Below are 21,322 nucleotides of genomic sequence, written 5' to 3'. Positions count from 1 at the left end.
CTTCTATCCAATGTGACTTTCATGAGTGCGTTGCTCTGAGAGAATGCATCCTAGCCTGCATAAATAGTGCAGAGTCCAAAATACCCTTGAGGAAATGTAGTGCCAGAAGTCAGAAACTAAATAGAAATCAGACAGTGGAAGACCCCTGTGTTTGTCCTAGATTTGCGTTAACCTCAATTCTTCTTAAAGAGATAATGTCTTCATTTGAAAACTGTGTGGGACACTGCTGTCTGGAAAACCAGTGGCAGTCTGTTGAACTGCCTGAACAGAGAAGAGTCTTGATGCTTGTTTTCATTGTAACTGAAAGGATGGTCCCAGTGGGGTTTCCTCCCATGATCCAAAAACACACATTGGTAGGTGGATTAGCTGCTCAAAAGTGTCCATAGGTGTCAGTGTGTGAGTAAATGTGTAAGAGTGTGTCGCCCAGCAAAGGACTGACGCCCCCTCCAGGTTGTGTTCCCACCTTCTGTCCAGTGACTGGTAGGCTCCAGGCACATATATAGTTAAGCAGTATCAGGTGGAGTGAAGCTTGCTTAGTGAATGTAAAATCTATGAATAACAAATCAAAATGCACAATCCTGAGGAATATCTGGAGATAGATATTTTAGACATCTGTTGAAACGTTAGCTGTATTTATGTATTTATATCCCTGTGTGCTCAAAAAATACATTAGTCATTAGATGCTGTGAAAATTAATTGACACAAACGCATGTAAGAACTTAACTTGCAAATTTGGCCTAAACTTCCTCCCACAAAGTGGAGTGACATATTCTATCTCACTTAATTCATGTTTGAGCCATGGGCTGCTCTGTAGCATTCATTTCCTCCATTAAATCATCTGTGTCTGATGTTAATGCTCTCCCTGAAAAATAAAGAAAATGAAAGATTCTAATTCATTTTAGTTTTGTATTTACAACCTTTTAAAATGATAGTCCCTGCTAATATAAATATAATTCCATTGTGTTGTTTCAGTATTAAAAAGGAAATATTATTTATTGGGCGGCAGGTAGTGTCGCAGTCACACAACTCCAGGGACCTGGAGGTTGTGGGTTCAATTCCTGCTCCGGGTGACTGTCTGTGAGGAGTTTGGTGTGTTCTCCCTGTGTCTGTGTGGGTTTCCTCCGGGTGCTCCGGTTTCCTCCCACTGTCCAAAAACACACGTTGGTAGGTGGATTGGCGACTCAAAAGTGTCCGTAGGTGTGAGTGTGTGAGTGAATGTATGAGTGTGTGTGTTGCCCTGTGAACGACTGGCGCCCCCTCCAGGGTGTATTCCTGCCTTGCGCCCAGTGATTCCAGGTAGGCTCTGGACCCACCGCGACCCTGAACTGGATAATCGCTTACAGATAATGAATGAATGAATTTATTTGTTTATTTATTTCTTTATTTTTTACTTTATGTTTTATTTTTTTTTCAAAATTTATCGACAGGTCTGTTGGTTACGCTAAATGATAGTTGCCTATGGTCAGTGAGTGTTGCTGGTTTTACATTTTTTCTTCATTTTTACATTTCTTCAGTCTCACTTTTAACCATTGACATCAGTTAGATGGCTTGTTCTTTCTTAGCATTGGCTTTTTTTCCTTCTCTCATGGGTTTTAACAGTTTACTCATTCTGTACTGAACTGAAAAGGTTGGTAGAAGGTCACTAGTGGCTACAGGACCATAAGCAGTTCCATAAGCATAAACAGTTCATTTTGTTTATTAAGTAGGCTTAGAACTAGAGAGGTGCTAAACATCAGCCTGTCTTCTGGCTACTTATCTGATACAGCTGAATCCACACACCTCACTGCCTGGCTCAGCTACGAATATGTAAGTGGGAGAACTGTGCAGCGTTTGATACTGAGCTTTCTCTTGCAATTCTGTCCTCCATACTGATAACTAAAAAGGAGGAGGAAGTCCTTGCCAGTTATTGGTTTCAGGCTCCAGTTCATTTGATGCTCCCACAAACCTTCTCTTCTCCAAAGACTTCACAGAGTCCACTTTACACTTCACACTTTCACACTCTCCATTTACCAACTTTACCTGCTGGGCTTTTCTCCACAAAGAACTGTGTTCCTGTGTGTTGTGATGGACTCCAGGAGCCAAGTGCCTCTATTATGACTTGGGTTTAACAACAGAGTAGAGCCAGGAGATATACCATGGCTCTGATCTGAAACACCCCCTTTCTTCACTCAAGATATTCACCATGTTAATGCTAAACCATTACAGCAGAGGTGTTAGGGAGTACTGCTGATTATTCTACACTGAGTCACACCTCAGATGTGGGATGCAGAACAAACGAAAATCCACAGCGTCCATAACACTCTAATCCTGAAGGTTAATGTTGCTGCATAGTTCTCATTTTGCTTCATTAAGGTACATTTCATTCCTGTCAGTGTTTAGTCCTCCTAAAGTCCCCTACAAGCTGACTCGGCTTTTACTTGAGAGTGAGAAATGTACTAAACGAAGGAAAATAAAGGGTGGACTTGTTCACAAAATTGTAGCTGAGCGGATATTATTTGTACAATTCAAATGTTTTAATGGAAGTGGCAGTTGATTACTGTGGGCTGAGATATGAACTTCAAGATTAGAAAATGATCTTTAATTTTCTTATTGTACTTTGAGAAGACTTGAATCACACACTGAAATAAATATTTTGAGTCATTAGTATCCCATTATTGTTTTCTGGATTGTGTTATCCACACTAGATCAGCAATAACCTTGCCACCAAAACCGATTCAACCCATTGAGGCATGGACTGCATGATACTGTATAGAGAGACTTGTGGTATCTGGTAAGAAGACCTTAGTAGCAGGTCCATTACGTCCTGTAAGTTTCAAAGTTGGGGCACTGTGGATCAGACTTGTTTTTTTTTTTTCCTCACACTATTCCTGAACACTATCTACAGTATGTCAGGGCTCGTTATCCTGCGGGAAAAGGCCACTGGCATTTGGAAATACTATTGTCATGATAGAGTGTACTTCTTCAGCAGGATTTAGGTTGGTGGTATGTGTCAGCGGAACATTGCCCAAAACATCACAAACACTCTCCTCAGGTAAGCGACACACACACCATGTTGCACAAACCAGCTCTGCTGTATTGGAAATGCTCTGACCAAGTCTATGAGCCAACAAGACAACACAACCATCAACCTGTCCATTTTTTTCCATCTTTAAAAACTGACTGTTCAGTCCTCCCCTAAATGATCTTATATGTAAGCCCTAATATGTACAGTTACAACTCTTTAAAACGTGGCAATAATACTTTGTAAATATACATTTAAACTCCAATAATGCCCCATACGGGCCTGCACAGTGGTGCAAAAGGTAGTGCCACCGTCACACAGCTCCACAGTCACACAGCTGTGAGTTCAATCCCACTCCGGGTGACTGTGAAAAGTTTGGTGTGTTCTCCCTGTGTCCACATGGGTTTCCTCCGGTTGCTCCAGTTTCCTCTCAGGTTAGTAGGTGGATTGGTGACTCGAAAGTGTCCGTAGGGGTGAATGTGTGTGAGTCTGTGGGCATTGCCCTGTGAAGGACTGGTGCCCCCCCCCCCAGGGTGTATTCATGCCTTGCGCCAGAATCACTGCAACCCTTAACTGGATAAGCAGTTATAGACAATGAATTAATGAATGAATAATGCCTCATATGGGTCCAATTATATGAACTATAATTGATTATTTTCACATCAAGTGACAGTATTTATAATAAATTATTTTAAATACATAATGACTTGTATATATATATATATATATATATATGTGTTTATGTTTTCAAGGGCACCGATCATTGCATGACCTAGCTTGCTTTACTCATGTAGTCTGTGATGTGTTTTTACGCTAACCCTGTCCTAGATACAGTATAGCCCTGCCTTCATTATCCATCAATCTTTCATCCATTCATCCATTCATTCATTCATTGACCTTGACAACAATGTCTGTTTCTAACAGGGTGTCTATAAATCACCCTCAGTGTCAGCAAGCCAAGCGCAACCTCATTTCCCATTTGAGAACCTGAAGGCGTGCTGATGCCCATCTTGAGCAATTTCCAAGCCCAGTTATGAGTGGTCATTTTTGGAAAGTGTGACCCATGCAGAGAGGTGTAATGTGGAGTGTGTATCGCCGTGCAGCTCTGCTCTCTCACTTCGCGGAGACCTGTCGTGCACTCTACCAATCCGTGGCTTCTATTTGAAGTGAAAGCCTCTGGGATAAGAGCAAAGCAATTAATCTTTCCTGTAACAGGCTAGAGGCTGGTGGATTATTGGGCTGATTGGAAAGTTTGGTTCGGATGCTTAATTAGCTTTGCAGGTTTAGCCCAACAACTAAATTTCTCTTGACTCCTGATTTAATGCAACTCTTAATGTAATTATCATGCATAGTCTCTATTATTGATTGTTTCTGGTCATGAGGTAGTGTATGGGAGAGTGTTTCCTGTGTTGTCTGGAGACCATGAACCTTTTAAAATTTGATATAGACCCCATCTGCCTGGGAATTTTGCCAAGCTATACTAATTTGTCAGAAGAAATTGTAGCACAGGGATGAAATGCATTTTACATGAGGGTGAATGGGCAGAGGGAGAGAGGGATGGAATTAATTGGGCCTGACATTTGGCAGATCTCGCGACGAGATGTAGGCGAGCAGGTCAGGTTATTGTAATTGATTCCATCATGGGTGAACATACATTCGTGGCCCTGCTGAGATGACTGAAGCCGTTTCTGTGTGCTCGTAAGTAACGGGTTATTTTTTACCAAGCCTCATATCAATCTGTTTCAAACAATGCCTCAGTCTTGGCCCAATTCCCCAGGGTGCTACAATGCATGTTGGCTGTTTACTTCACTGTAAGTCTAGGCATACATCAGAAAAACAAGGCATTCATGAATTTGAGCTTCTCTTGTATTGACTTTATTTATCTGAAAAATTTATATATACATATATGTATGTGTGTGTGTGTACAGTACCCATCAAAACTTTGGACACATTTTCTCCACAGTCATTGGTGGAATAGGGCTATTTCTATTCACTGTATAGAACTGTGTACCAGTCCCTACCTCTGTTCAACCCAAGTTATGGTCTCAAACCCATTAAGAATGCGAGCAGTTCTACAAATTAACTCTTGATGAAGCCACAGCTGTTCACTGAAAACCATTCCAGGTGACAACCTCACAAAGCCAAGTGAGAGAATGCCAAGAGTGTGCAAAGCTGTCATCAAAGCAAAAGGCGGCTACTTTGAAGAATTTAAAGTATAACACATTTTGGTTTGTTTAACACTTTTTTGTTTACTACATAATTCCATATGTGTTCCTTCATAGTTTTTAATGTGTTCCATATTCATTAACAACATACAAAATAATGAAAAACAAAGAGAAAACATTGAATGAGAAGATGTCCAAATTTTTGACTGGTACTGCACATTCACAATATGTGGAAAATGGCCCAAAATAAACGAAACCCTCCCTGAGTGGGCATATATAAACGTTTGATGGATACTGAATATATATTTATATTTAAATTGAACACAGCAGCTGTCCTTCACACCGTGTCATGATGAATGGACCATGAACCAATAGAAATGCCCAAAATTACTTGGAATTTTTATTTATTTATTCATTTATTCATATTTTTAAATAATGTTAAGAAGGTTTTTAGCATTGGAGATAGATAAAAACCTTCTTAACATTCTTTACAAAAATAAATAAAAATTCCAAGTAATTTTAGGGCATTTCTATTGGTTCATGGTCTGTTCATCATGACACTTTCACACAGTGTGAAGGACAGCTGCTGCGTTCAAATGGCTAAGGACCCTGGAGCCGTGTGGCAGCAACACCACCTGTCACAGTTTATCGTTAATGTGATTTATAAATATGTTATGTGGTGTTTACTCTTGTTTTATGAAATCCCTATGTAGCATATGTGTGCTTCAAATGACATGTTACTAAATAAAGACTTCACAAATTATATATTTGCTTGGCAGTAAATACAATAGTGACATAAGAACAATGCATCCTTTAGCTGGCAGCATGCAGGAGAGCCTCATCAGAATTAATCAGCCGTGAGTAAAGTGGAGCCTTCTCAGTTAATTATCTCTCCTGGGCATATGAACCTGTTAACTAAGGACAGTCAAAGAGCAAAATTGCAAGTAGTTCCCTTAAAAATGACTCCTTTCTGGAAATTCCGCTATATAAAGCAATGGACAGTCATTTGCATGACATGTCTTGGGAAACAGCTTTTGCTTTGCCCAGAGGCTTGTGAGCTGCTGAAAGATGAAGCTCTCTTCAATAATGTGTCAGACTGAGGCATTTGATCTCATGTTTGTCTGCGTTTCTCTTAAGAATTTATTTGGCCTCAGACCTGGAAATGGAGCGCGTACGCTAATGCACAGTGCCAATAATAAATGCCTGGCTTTTTGAATTAAATAAATAAAAGCTAATTAAATGCACATGCTGCCAACTTGTTTCTGTGCATCCTGAAACATAAATGAGGAAAGGACATATAGGGTAACATCAAGGCTTGAAGATGATCAACATGACAGAAGATTATGGCTCGAGCACGATGCTTGATTCAGAAGTGAATCATCTAGGCGGGTTCATCTTTAGAATACAGTCAGGAATAGGTTCAGTTGTAAGTAGGGCAGTTCTAAAGTTTATGAGCTTTATTACATTCCTTCCCACCCTTCGCTTCCTCTTCTATTCACAATCACACGTATTCATTGAACTTCCAGGATGCGGAAGGGGGAATAGACACTAAATCATGCTATTCTGCTGTCAGCTCTCATTTCCATGGGAGTCCAGGGATTTGTGGAGGACTGTGGGTAGGTCACTGTAGAAGTGGCAGATTGTGAAGTCCTGGGACTTAATCAAAGACATGGAACACGCACTAGGGACTTCCTCAAATGTCCCTGTAAAATGGCCATTGAGAATTTAGTGTGTGCCAAGGAATATTAATAAGAATCATCTGAGCATTAAATTGGATTTAAGAAAAAAAAGTACATAATATTTAGCCATGCAGACAGCATTCAAAGCTGTTTATGTTTTGAATCTTGCTTTGTGGCTTGAAATAAAAGGTACTTCCATGCCTCTATGGCCAAATTGAGATGTCATTCATGCTTTCTGCTGGGGTGGAAGTCAGTCAAACATAGTGCAAGAGTATTCCCAGCTGTTGAAACACAAATATGCTTGGCTGATGGGCTTTGCTGCACTGTTGCTTGTTGGTAACCAGACAAACACACATCTCCACTGAGGTTACACAAGAAAAGTATGTGTGCAATACAAAGACGTAAGAACGTGTTCAGTATAAGGAGATTTCCATGCTGAATGTAGGCTACAGAGTTTATTACAATTGCTTTGCAACAGTCTTATTTGCCGTTTGTTTACTTACATTAACTGTAATAACTGTTTAATTAATGAGGTGCCTATCCCTGTGAAGAGCTAGTGGGTCTAGTGGGTGATATGAGTATGGAAGAAGGGAAGTGTTACGGATTGAATCACAGCAACAATAATCAAAGAGCTAAATGTTCAATGCCAAATTATAACAGAAATGTTGTGGTTGCTGGTGGGAAGAGAGTGAATTGTCTCTGTATGAAGCTTTAAAGGACTGTCATAGGACATTTTAAATATTATCCCATGTAAAAACACAACGTTCATTACATAAACGTCTATAACAGTGAATGCACCACCTGTAGTTACACTATTGTGTTGTTAAGGTGTAACTACAAGTATTAGAGCCACAATAAAAAATGGAACACAAAATTCCTGCCTAAAGACAATATAAAAAATGAATACTGTTGACAATGGTTCGGGTCAGTCTTTCTGATCATTTTTTTAACACCCTTGAGGCGTTTTAAAAACCTATTTGAAGAGTGATGTGAGAGTTTGAGGGAAGAAAACATCTTGTAATTACTGATAAAGTGGACATAATTTAAAGCAACAAAATCTGGCAAAGTGTCATTGCTTGGCACTACAGTCATTTATACCTCTGTAACCCTGAATGCTTTCATAGATTTTCCTTGCTGTCTGCTTTTGAAGGGTATATTTCCTGATCAGCCACATTTTTTGTTCTTACCTCTGATGTTTTATGTTTCCTTTTTAATGAGAGGGCACAACCTTTTTTTATTTTTTAATTTAGAAATGCTAACATGTTTAGTTATGCCAGGTGCTCAGTAATATGGTCTTGAAGATGTTTTTTTTTTTTTTTTTCAGGGCCAAGTAACACTTACATAATTTCTGAATGTGACACACATATGTTGTAGCTATAACAAATGCTGAAACCAGTTTGCTTTGTAAATTGTTTATCCAATTGTAACAGCTAGCATCCCTGTATGTTTACATTTGTTATGTTACAAAAAAGCTAACACAGATTTAATATAAAGAAAAATATCCATCAAATAGCTGCTCTAACCACTGACATTGCTACCTAGCTAGTTCTTGCTTCCTCTGAGTTTCCCAAAGCCACATTCCTGAATGGAGAATGCCAGCTGCCCAGATTTATCACTACAGCCAACAGATGCCAGCACTGGCCAGCAATGTACTTGTGTGACAGTGAAAGTGGAAGGGAAAGCCATCCAACCCATTCAGAGAGGGAGGCCAACTGAGCTGCCTTAGACTACCTGCTTCAGATGGCTAAGACAACACCGGGGTGAGCGTGGGGGGTGTTGTCTTAGCCATCTGAAGCAAGTAGTCTAAGGCAGCTTAGTCACCTCAGGCACCTCAGTCTGAATCTCACATTTAAGTATCAATGAAGTTAATACTTAAATGTGACTGAGAAATAGTTAAGCTAATAGAAACAGAGATAGTGTGTGTGAGTTACTTGGTCACAACAGGTATTATAAGTTTTTGTGTAGGATGCATAGATTGGAGTGGGGCTGATGCACATATATCGTAGTTCATATATTTGTCAATGATGGTTATTAATTTCTATCTATATAACCCAACTACCCCTTGTAAATGCCCACAACTGGGAGGTTGATTTTAGTGATACAGATAGTAGAATATAGAATAAGAACATATGTCGGTTGATTCAACACAATGGCCTACACAGAAAAAATAACACAACATCAAAAAACAAACAAACAACAACAAAAAAAAAGGCACGGTTGTCCTGTTTTACTGATTATTTTCAGTATGCAAAATATTGGATATAATATTGGCCAGAGTTAGAGAACACAGAGGGCAAACACCCAGCTTTCTGTGTTGTCTTGGTGTCTCCTGGTTCAATTAGAATAGCAGTTTTCTTTCTCTTTATTTTCAATCATCACTTTACTGATCCTCAGAGGGCAGGAAATCAATAATAATATATATCCTGTCATTTCAGCCTATGACTTTGAGAGACTCTGAGCAATAGTTGTGTAAAGTGTAGAAGACAGATTGTCTGCTTGGATTTATGAGTAAAAGACATCATGGCTGATGTACAGTATATGACCATAAGCCAGAGGACAACAGTTCAGCTAGTATTTTCTCTAAAATCAACCGCCACAGCTTCCGTTCTTCATGAAATGTTTTACAGTCTATGTTGGGACATTTCTGTGAGGATCTGGTGGCATTCAACCAAAAAAGAATAATTTAAATAAGGTACGGGTTACAAATTAAATGATGTGAAAATTTAATACCATGATTGTGGTGGCTAAAATTGACATGGTTATCAGTATTGTTACTGTATTTTTAAAATGTGCTGAAAAGTTAAAGAATGTTTAAAGCACAACCTGGAATCATTTAATTGAAATATTATATTGAACACAAATAAAATTTAGCAGCACTACTAAATGAATAAACTATGTAGTATTTTTCAGTTTACCTTATGTAAAACTGCAACAGTCGTGCTATTAGCTTACTCCTTAGTCTTCACTCATTTTGAGGAGTGAAATCAGGATGGGGAGGTGAGGTTAGGCACCACACCATGGCACTGTCACTTTTTCATGTTTTTCATCTGCCACAAAACAATCCCATGTTGCGTACATGACATGGTAATAGTAAATTTATACTGAAAGATATCTAATGGTACTCTAGGGTACAGCCCTATTCATCCACAACTCAGTGCTGGGGGCTTTATATCTTTCTTAGCTTATGATTGGCATTTAGCTTTTGGACCTTTAGCTTTTCTATGATTGGTGCACTAATCTGTGTATTACATGCTGTGTTGTGAATCTTTGTTGTGTGTACTGCAACATTACAGTGATTATAATCACAGTGATTAATTATTTAGCTGATTGGTCGCTGCGCCAAAAAAAAATGACTCATTGTTATATCCATCAGTATATCTCAAGTAATACAGGTCCAAAGTCGACAATCAAGGTACCAAATTAAAGCTTAAAGTCACTGTTTTTCATTGATTTAATCATTTTATATATAATCCCACTCGATAAATAAGTATTTTGGTTGAAATATAAATTGCCAGGAAATTGTTATGAAAAAATATTAGTGACAGTACAGATTTTCAGATTTTTCATGGCACCATATTTGAGTCAATGTGTACATATCGTGCACCAATTGAACGGGCAGACTCTCAGGATCACGAGGATATAAGCCATTAGACACTACAATGTAGGACTTAGGAATGAAAGCCAAAAGAATAAGATATTTCAAACTTCAGGTTTCTTCCTTCACTAATGACAAAACCACTGCGTCTAGAAAACTGGAAGAGCCCACAAGTGGCTCACACACAAAGTTAGCACAGCAGTGCTTACCTTAGACTGTCCCCTTTAAAACGAGACTAAATTTTAGTCTCTCCATCAAACAATTGGTGAGTAATCCTCATGTTTGTGTCAAGAGTACTGGCCGAAAAAATAGTACACATTTTTAAAAAATAGTTAAAATATGATCCCCATGGAGCACCAACGACATGTCAATAAAGTGTGTAGACCAATCAGGGGCAGAGTAATGGCGTTACTCACCCAGGAAGGAGGGACAAACACGCAGCAGAGTGCATACGTTTTCAGCGCCTAATAGACCGGTGAGAAACAAGTGTAAACATTAGAAATAAACTCAGTACATCAGAATAAAACACACCATACCTAAGGGTTTTTACTGTTTGGTGAAGGGTAAATGGCCAGTTGGTGAGGGACAGGAGACGAGTTTCTCATAGAACGTAAAGAAAAACACTGTAAGATGTTGACATTAGGTCTAGACAAGATATATACACTGTATTTTTGCAGTAAAAATAATCAATTTCCTTATGGAGAGCTTGGGGTCTAAAGAGACACTTGGAGAGGCCACCTGTCCACTGTCTGCTCCAGCATGAATAACTTCAAATCAGTATGAGGTATCAACTCCAAATTTTAGATTGTGAAAATAGACCCCTGGAGACACAAGTTTAAAAAGAAAAAGTAATGGGACTCCTGAACACTTCATTTTTTTTACGTTTTTTTTTTTCTAAAATAATAAAAGGGCCTACATATTTTTTGTGGTGTTCATAAGCTTTTCACCACTTTTATTTCAGGATCTCTAAATGGTTTCTTTTACAAATTTGAAGGGTTTTCTGTAAAAATAAATCATGATAATGCCTCTAGTTTATTCACTGCCTGAACAGATAGCCTCTAGATTTGGGTATGTAGTTTTAGATGGAAAATGGAGAAAAGTCCTGGATTGTTAAAACGTGAGTAACTTGAAGTATTTAAGTAACTAATTAATACAACTACTGCCACAGTCTTAATGTATTAATGTATTATTACATGTTAATACATGTTATTACACATACACCATGTGGTGTTGGTGGTAAGCCTTATGTATTGTAAGTTCATAATCTTATTCCTTGTGGACAGCTTAAAGGGCAGGAGTTTTTATTCCTCCTTAACTTTATTTAAAAGTCTAATCCTCTTGAGACTGACAGTCAGTCACACTCAGAATCTTTATAAATTGGTATGATGGGAACAAAATGATAGATCCTATGGTGGATAAGTCAGAAGGGGAGAGATCTGATCAATACCGGCCAAAACAGTGCGTGAGGGAAGTCCACTTATGTGCGTGGATTCATTAAAGCAGACCTGATTAAATCTCTGCAGCAACTTCCCATCTCACTAAGGGAACCGTAATCAATACAGTAATCTTTTACCTAGAAACAGCTGAGATACCAGGCTGCCAATTAAATCTGGATGCTGGAGTCCTTGAAATAGACCAGATTTAAATAGAATTCCTTATTATTTGATGGAAATAAGGGAAAGCAATGCAATCTGATGTTGAACTGTTGTTAAACTGTATACTACCAGGGTGTGTAGACAAAAGTTTGGACACAGATGATAAATGGTGCACTTGCTGTTTTTATAATGGGTCAGAGGGGTTTACAGTCACCACAGTTAATGCCTAGTCCCTGAGCTAGTAGAGTATGAACCCCCTAGTATTGGACTATAGAGCATTCATTCATTCATTATCTGCTTATCCAGTTCAGGGTCGCGGTGGGTCCAGAGCCTACCTGGAATCATTGGGCGCAAGGTGGGAATACACCCCGGAGGGGGCGCCAGTCTTTCACAGGGCAACACACACACTCACACATTCACTCACACCTACAGACACTTTTGAGTCACCAATCAACTTACCAACGTGTGTTGGGAAACAACGTGAGGAAACCCACGTGGACACGGGGAGAACACACCAACTCCTCACAGACAGTCACCTGAAGCAGGACTTGAACCCTCCTCGAACTACCTATAGAGCAATAGAGTTGTATTATGTGGTGTGATCCATTCAATATCTTCAGCACCATCTTCACCACCATCCACTATCGTTAGGATGTGGTGGAGGGATTTTGTGAAGAAGGAATTGTACATCAATAAGTGACCTCAGTAATTATCTTGTGGAGAAATGCTTTCAACCCCTTGCAGATACGTTTCAACACTGAGCATAAGGCCTTTCCAGAAGAATAGAAATTGACTGCAGAGAAAGAAGGGACTACAGCTTATTAGTACTCTTGAATTCTGAAGGAAAGTTGGATAAGCAGGAGTCAATATATAGTGCTTGTTATCAGAATGGAAGACTCCAGCCTGCAAAGTGTATTTAAAGGGTTATAGAGATTTTCAGGGCTGTTATATTAGGGAGTGCATTAGCTGTGTATTTCTAAAGTGTATTGTTGAGTAGAATAGTGGGTGCTGTAATTAGTCTCTGTGACTCAGTGTGATTCACTGTGGATTGTTACAGTGTGGTTGCATTTCCATAAGGCTTTGACAGACTGAAGTCTCAATGCAGAGCGAATCAGTGCTTGAGTCATGTTGAAAACATGGTTCTCCAATCTGCTACAAGTAAAATAGTTTCACTGTATCAAAACTAGCTGCTACTGTTTACTGTGCTTTCTAAGTTTTATTCATGAAACTTTAACTAGGGTTCAGTTCCCTGCTTTGGCTGACTCCTAACACATATGTGCACATCTGAAGCTTGATTACAATAGCAGAGTAAAAGTCTGTAAGAGTCTGCCAAGAACAACAAATTCTTGCTGCCCAAAGAAAAATGTCTACCTCCAAAATAATGACTAGAAGAGAAGGAAAAGTACCTCACATTTCAATCAAAGTCAAAGTAAAAAAAGATGTTGAAGCATTTCTGTTGGTCTGTTCATCATGGCATTTGATGCGTCAACTGCTGTGTTCAAATGACGTAAAGAATAAAGAAGAGGACTAAATACATTTTGTACATTGTACACATGGAAATCATGGCACAATTCTATTTTACTGTGGAACAATCCTTGCAGTGATGTGCAGTTACTTTTACAGCACTACATTTAGAAGACGAGGTGTGCCTCCTAGTTCCCACTATGATACTGTGTTATATACGTTGCCATGGGGGTGCTGCTATCAATCATTCTGTGAATTGACTCATTCATGAATCTCAGAGAAGGCAGCCGAGAAGGATTTCTGGAGCTTTAAAACATTTAAACCGTATTACTGCATAAATATGTATTGATTATAACTAAATTAAATGTTAATTTCTTTGCAGATATTTAAGATAAATAGACTACAATTCCTTTATACGTTAAATCCAGTGAAAGAAAGTCTAAAGGACTACAGTCTAATGCCTTTTTTTCACACCCTTATTACTCAGTTAGAAATTACAATGCAGGGAAACCACACTGAATTATTCTCCAGCTTCACTGCTGTATCTGATCCACTCTGAGCACAACACACACTAACACACAAACACCGTGATTCAGTAGAATATTGCAAATCTCTGATGTTTGGACTCAAATTTTACAGGAAATGCTGCAGTGTTGTTAGAACATATAGCAATCAATAACCTCAGCCTCATTCCTTTAGCATCCAAAGAGCATTTTAGAGAGCAAGGGTGGGGGGGGGGGGTGTTCAAGTGTGCAGCTGTATACAATTACATCATGCAGACAGGCCTCTGTTGATTAGTTTGCTTTGCCTATACATTCTGTAGTAAATGTGTTTGGACTTGCTACCACCTATTTTGACAGTCAGGCGCTAGTCAGAGAGGGAAGGGAAAGCCTTGAGGCTAGAGCTGTGCTCCACCTCCATCTCTCTCTAGCCTTCCTACTCTAACTCCCCCTGGTACTCATCCTATTACAATGATAATAGAATTGGGGTCTAAGTTATTGATGTTGTCTCCACCTCTGCTGAGGCCTGGTGATAGCCCTGTCCATGGTGCTGTATTATGTTGTGGCTTGCATGTTGGGCAGCTGATTCATAGGTCTGTGGATAGGTAAGGATTCCGGTACTGGCAACAGGAATACTGTTTGTTGTTATTTATTTATTTATTTATTTATTTATGTGTTTGTTTGTTTGTTTGTTTGTTTGTTTAAACATTTCTCTCTCCACTTAATGCAGAAGTAAACATCTTTAGTGTCTGGTGGCTAGAGATAACCCAGTATGATATTTTTCTAAACGACTGTGTCTGAAATTAACAGTATTTCTTTGAATAGAGGGACTTTACCTAGGCTGGTCTCAAATGTCCAAAAGACCATTCCCAGGATTTGTACACTGTGTATTTACAGAGTATTATTGTCACTATTACATACATTTCTTACAACCAAGAGTGATATATCAGTCTTAAAACGTCCACCTAACCATAAATCTAAACTTAATCTTAACTCTACTCTTAAATTTAACCATGCCAATGTTGTCTTAAGCTTTAAATTTAAGCTCTAAATTAAACCTAACCATAAACCTCTTACCATAACTTTAACCGTAAGCTTAACTTAAAACCCACTGTAAGTTTTTAATTGTTGGAATTTTTGAGCATGGGTAATGCTACCGCCAAGTCCTGACCCTAAACCTTACACTACATCTACCATACTGTAAACAACAAAAGATTATTGCTTGTCTAACACCCTCACAAACAGATTGTAGCACAGTTTTTGTAGTATATCTTTAACAGAGTTTAAATGTATTTAGTGGAACAGTGACACCAATGCACAGAGCTTGAGTAGTTTATGCAATTTAAATATGAATTATAATGTATCATATTGTACAAATATTAGTAATACATGCAGTTTCTTTTTTAGTAAAATATGTACTATTTTTTAGATATCTTCTTGCTTATTTATGTAATATTTTATTCATTTAAAATATTTTGTGCAACATGCACAGCATTCTTAAGAAAATTGTCTGCCTGAGGCAAGAAATTAATTTTTACATTTTAAAAATTAATTTTCTCAGTGGTTGTATCAGTATTTTATTCAGTGGAGGACTTCTACTTACAGAATTTGATTTTATAAAACATCGATAAAACCTTTATTAAATGGAATAGATCAGTTATTATTGTGTAATAAGACCTAACAGGCTTAAAACTTTTTTGCTGACCTTGCACTTCCATTATGTTGCTGATAGTCACTAATAATTAACTAATCTGGATTTTTAATCATTGCTTGCAAGTAGCAAAATCCTGCACTACAAAAAGAAGCAGTGCTTTTCACACATAATGGTCTGCAACTTGGCCAGGAATTCCTCAGGAAACTGCTGCCAATAGAAGCTGATAGCTAATGCACGCATAACAAAGTTAGTCAGATCAACAAACAGATTAGTTTACAAGGTCATGCTGTATTTACTGTTGTTGGCTAGATTGAGAGTCTGACTCCATCAGATGTATTGAGCTTTGCTATTTCTGTCAGATATTCCAGCAGCTTTTCCCAGAAACAGCCTTGCTTGCAGTACAAGGTCTACTGAGGCGTGTAATAAAGATTTCCCCTCCCAACATGCAACATTTGGCTTACAAAATTAATGCAAAATCATGTGTGTGGACTTTGTCTAACACAGAGTATATGTTACTGACCTACATTCAGAAGTACATAAACTTATTTTTGTAGCATTTCTTCTGAAATCAGAGATATTAATAGATAGTCTGCCATTCCTTTGCTGCAGTAACAGCTAGAAAGGCTTTACATTTGTTGTGAAGAGAGCCTGGAAACCACCACCTGGAGTAGGTAGATCATCTACTCATCCAGTCACTCACACATTCACCCTGTGGACAATTTCACATAAACAGTCCACCTACCAACTGTGTGAGGTAACCAATGCAGACACAGAGAGAACACACAAAACTGCTCTCAGAAAGTGACCCAAGGCAGTCACTGAACCCAGGTCCCCAAGGTACTGTAGCTGTGTCTAGGAAAATAAAAAAGCCTGTAGTGGCACCATGCTGCCCTCCATTGTGTACGTGCCCACAGTTTGAATCCACAGTCTGGTCTATAACAGTTCTACCAGGAGAACACAGGGAGAAATAGTCATTTTTGTTGTATGTGTTTGAAAAAATAGGTTTGCAATGTGTTCCACACTCATTAGCAATGTTTTCAGGCCATTCATCATCTGTTATTACTGCTAATTGCAACCATTTCAGGTGCAGAGAATTGGATTTTGGACCAATTCAAAGAACCTGATTTCTCCAGCTTAGCTCAAATAACACTTGGAAACCATTGTATTCTCCATTTTAGTCATTGTATTAGTCCTTAGGCAATAATCATACTTTTCATCTCTTCCTATTCTCAGCACAGTAAATACAAAGGAGCATCACAGCAGGCCTCTTCTCACCGTCCTCTGGAATCTGAAAGTGTTAAACGTGTAATTTTCATGCTGCTTAGAAAGACATATATTGCAATACAGATTCTCCCATTAGTTTACTGAGGCTTCACAATTATTCAGTCATTTTCAATCCTGTCTAATAGACCAGCACAATTCCTTTTTCTTTTCTTTCTTAGTACACTGTCTCCATGGCAACGCTGAGAGGACAGCTACTGCTGTACACTCTCCGGTGTTCTCCAAGGCAGTTTGGACACAAGGTGACTTGGAGGTTCTCACGTTTGTCTGATTGGAATTCTCATCAATCAAGCAGAGCACTTTGCTGAATGCCTCCTGGAATTCTTATGACAGCTCGGGAATCAATGACAATGAGCACATAATGTGTCTTATATTTTAAATTAATCAATTTTACAGCACCGCACTGAAAGCCCATTCCTGTTCCGTCCAGTAGCATTTCAAATCCCATCTATTCCTGTCTCTGCCAAATTTGACTTCTCGGAAGTCACACTAATGTTATATTAAGGAGCAGTGCATTGCGATTATATAGAGAATTCATATCCATGTGTATTTTCATTTCCTTTATTTTCCTTGAATAAAACAGATTTCTTAGTTAGCTGTTTATGTCTGGAACCAAGTTCTCATTGACTTGGGATTTATAAGATCAAAAACCTTAATTTGTGGTGTTATTGGTTATTTTTTAAACTCATTTTAACATAAGGGTGTTTGGAAGCCAAATTTTGCCACATAAAATTATAGTAAAACATTTTTTTTAGTATCTCTTTATTTCAAGATACTAAGTCAATATACTGAAATAGTATCTCATTGTTTTGAGATACTAAATCAATATATTAAGATATTAACTCATTATTTCAAGATACTATCTCATAATTTTGAGCTAGTATCTCAATATATTGACTTAGTATCTCAAAATAATGAGGAAGCAACTTGAAAATTAATGAAAAAATGGGCCTTTTTGTTTTATCTCAATTTATGTGACGGAAACGGACTTCTATAACAGTGGGACCAAAAAACAATATTGTGAAATTTTCATCATGAACTGATCTGTGGAAATGTTTTTTTTTTTCTTCTTTGTGTTCAGTTACACAATGAAGTACATGGACATCCAAGAGGCACTTGGACCGTTTTCACTCAAGAACAGTCATTACAGCTGAGAAGAGTCATTGTGTGACCCTCAAAAATGGACTTTTGTGATAAATCTGGGATTTTCTTGGAAGCAACACAGCTGTAGATGTTGAGATAGGGCCCCTTGACCCCACTTGAAACTTCTACAAATTCTTTAGCAGTGAACGAGCTACACATGTAATAAAATTACTTAAAATAACTGTAAAGTCTTGTGGGAGAGTTACATTTGGGCTCTGCTGAGCAAATAACATCCTGCTTCTGAGCTTTTGTACATTAGTTAGAGTTAATGTCAGGATTGTGTTTAGGGTTAGGGTTTGAGTCAGAGGTAGAGTTGTTTTAGGGTCCAATTATGGTTGGGGTCATTGTTAGTTAATGTAAATATCAATGTAAATGTTAAGTTTAGGGTTTGGCTTGGATTTAGGTTAAAATGCAATCATTCTTGCTGGGTATATGTCTCAACATAATCAGTATATTCCACAAAAGATTATTCCCCATTCTATGAATCCTAGAAATGGCCTTTACTCAAGTAGAGTTATATTAGATTGGCCATACGTCCTCTTTTCCCCATACATGGCCTCTATTTTGGGAAATGCACCCAGCTAGAATTTTTAAATTGCCAAAATACGTCCAGGTATCAACTTTTGTTTTCCCTGCTGTAAGCCTTGCGGCCTTTATTGAACTGTGCACTATGTTGACATCTAATGATATTTAAAGGTGAGAAGAGAAATGCGTGAGGGTTTAAGTTTTCAAGGGGTTGGGGAGCCAAGAGCATAATTGGGATACATTTGCACCATTCACTATGATCAGCAGAGTTCAGCTTAACTTTACAGTGTTTTACTAGAGTCTGCGACACACATTCACTCACACCTATGGACACTTTTGAGTCACAAATCCACCTACCAATGTGTGTTTTTGAACCGTGGGAGGAAACCAGAGCACCTGGAGGACACCCACGTGGACACAGAAAGAACACATCAAACTCCTCACAGACAGTCACCCAGAGCAGGACTAAAACCCAAAACCTCCAGGTCCCTAGAGCTGTGTGATTGTGACACCTGCTGCACCACCGTGCCACCCTGCCTTTACATACAGCACCATATTAAACTGTTTTTATAGCAAATTCCTTATTTGTCATAATTCATTTGTTATTATTGTTTAGGGTCAAAGGTTGAATGGAATGGAATAATATTATTTGTCTATAAAGGCATTTGGCAGTTGTCTTATTAAAGAGTACATGTGTTAAAATACCACCTCCCCTCCCTCTCAAGTTTCCTCTTTTTCTGAAACCCAAGATATGGACACCCCGGCCTATGTGTGAATTCAGTTTGAATCCTTGATGATTGTACTACAGCACCCTTGAATTTAGAAGAAGAATGAAGGAACTGCTGACCACAAAACCATGCACATATGAAAAGTCAATGCTCCAGTACTCCTGTGTACAACCATTAGCAGGAGTGACTAGACTACCAGACGAGTCTTGATGACGGTGTTTCACTGAGTAATGAGGAAAGATATCAAACATTTGTGAATATTCTTAAACCCTTCTGTCAAGTGACAAGCGACAATTGTGTTCGTCTACAGGGTTCTGTGGATAAGGTGTACATTAGCCATCCAGCTAATTAAATTCAATTAAGTTGGAGGCAGCAGTCATGTGAAAGGCTAATTAGTTTAGCCTGGCAGACTTTCTGTCCCTTGGGGAGGGAGCTGTGTTTCACTTCCAATTAAAGCTTGCACAATCAAAACAAATGAAGCTACTGGTGGGCATATGAGGCTATTACAAGACCCAAAAGCCCACCTCTTGGGAGAAGAAAAAGTATACATCCCTAGAGGAGGGCTTGACCACCAGCTCTTCTAGGTTGGATCAGCAGCACTGATACCTGTTGTTGTCAGCCAGATGAGCAGTGACCCATATTGTGTTTGGGGCTTTACTTCGAGAAATGGTGCTCCATATTTTTGGGTTTTTTCTGAAGACAAAACATGCAATATTTAGTAGCACTTAGGAACACTGTATTTGTACAAGTCAGAGGCGGGCAGAACTCAATGCTGTGTGTAAAATGAAATCTTGTGTATGCTGGTATGGAGTTTTTTAATTATTAAAATTCCATGTTTTCTTTGGTTCTTTCTGCAGTTCCAGGCCTCTTGAATGGCACACTTCTGACTCCCTCAATGTCAAGACATGAGGTGTTTGGGTTTACTGATGCTCCAGCTCCCTGTGGTCTGAAATCTGAGATGAGGAAAGCCTCAGGATAGCAGGTGAGATACACATGCACTACAAATGAGCAAAAAGTTGAATTCCCTGAAATAAGCATCCCAGCTGGTTTCCTTGTCATTTTAAAGAAGCAACACGCTTCTTTTGCAAAACAAAAAATGTATTAAAGGTTATTTATTATTCCTATATGACTCTTTAATACAAGACACATGAGAGGTACATTGAAACTGCGTTTTAGACCCTGGGTAAACTAGATTATGCTCTATAGAGTGGGTCCCCAACATGGAGCCGCCATATTTAAAACAGGCTTAGTACAGAATATAGGAGACATTCAGGCCAACTGGCCAATAGGTGTCAGTATATTGCCTAATTGTATTATTTTTTATTGTTTACAAAATGAATAATAATCTAAGAATAGTGACTCATTGTTGACCTGAATATTATTGTTGTGTATTATTGTGTTTATATGTTGTGTTTACCTGTTCATGTGACAATGTTAATCTTCTATGTACTTCTATTTAACCACTATGAAATCAAACTGTAATTCCTTTAAAAAACACATAAAATATAAACTGTACAAAAGTCCTGATAGATGATTAATACCAAAAGTTCATTTACAAACCTCACACTTCACTTTTCTCATTCACTGAAGCAGATGGTGAGAGTATGTGGGTGGCTGATGAAAGAAATATTAAGGGTATGCTCTCTCAGGATGGTATGACTACAGAACTGTTCAACTAGAAGTTAGAAAAAAGCATTAGGTGGCATTAAGCTGTGGTCTTTTTGAGTCATCCAAGAGTTTTTCTAAGTGTGCAATGTTCCGTCAATATTTAAAAACGCACAATGCTTCTGTGGTTATTTATTTTATATTTGTATTCACAGAAAATCAAAAAGTTCCAACAAAACTGGAGACAAAAAACTAGTAGTAACTAGGCATGAATAGCTAAAATTTCAACAGTAATGCCTGAGAAATATTCAAATAATTTATGTGTGCAATCTGAAAATGCTCAGAAACGTACATCAAGATCTCAAAATTATAATTAACAACAGTAAA

At 38.3% G+C, this 21,322-nt stretch overlaps 1 protein-coding gene across 1 annotated transcript in view; it reads left to right on the top strand.

Moving 5' to 3' along the window:
- The window catches only part of LOC136709678 (leucine-rich repeat and fibronectin type-III domain-containing protein 2), a 233,306-nt gene extending 213,051 nt beyond the window's left edge, over window positions 1-20,255 (top strand). The window contains exon 5 of the mRNA XM_066685106.1: window positions 20,188-20,255. Coding sequence (XP_066541203.1) covers window positions 20,188-20,239 — 52 coding nt within the window. The 3' untranslated portion in view covers window positions 20,240-20,255. The remainder of the gene's footprint in view (window positions 1-20,187) is intronic.
- The last annotated feature ends 1,067 nt before the right edge of the window (window positions 20,256-21,322 follow it).

The sequence above is a fragment of the Hoplias malabaricus genome, chromosome 1 (genome assembly GCF_029633855.1).
Source record: "Hoplias malabaricus isolate fHopMal1 chromosome 1, fHopMal1.hap1, whole genome shotgun sequence".
NCBI lineage: Eukaryota > Metazoa > Chordata > Actinopteri > Characiformes > Erythrinidae > Hoplias > Hoplias malabaricus.
The sequence above is the reverse complement of the archived record's forward strand: the minus strand, read 5'-3'. Positions and strand labels throughout refer to the sequence as shown.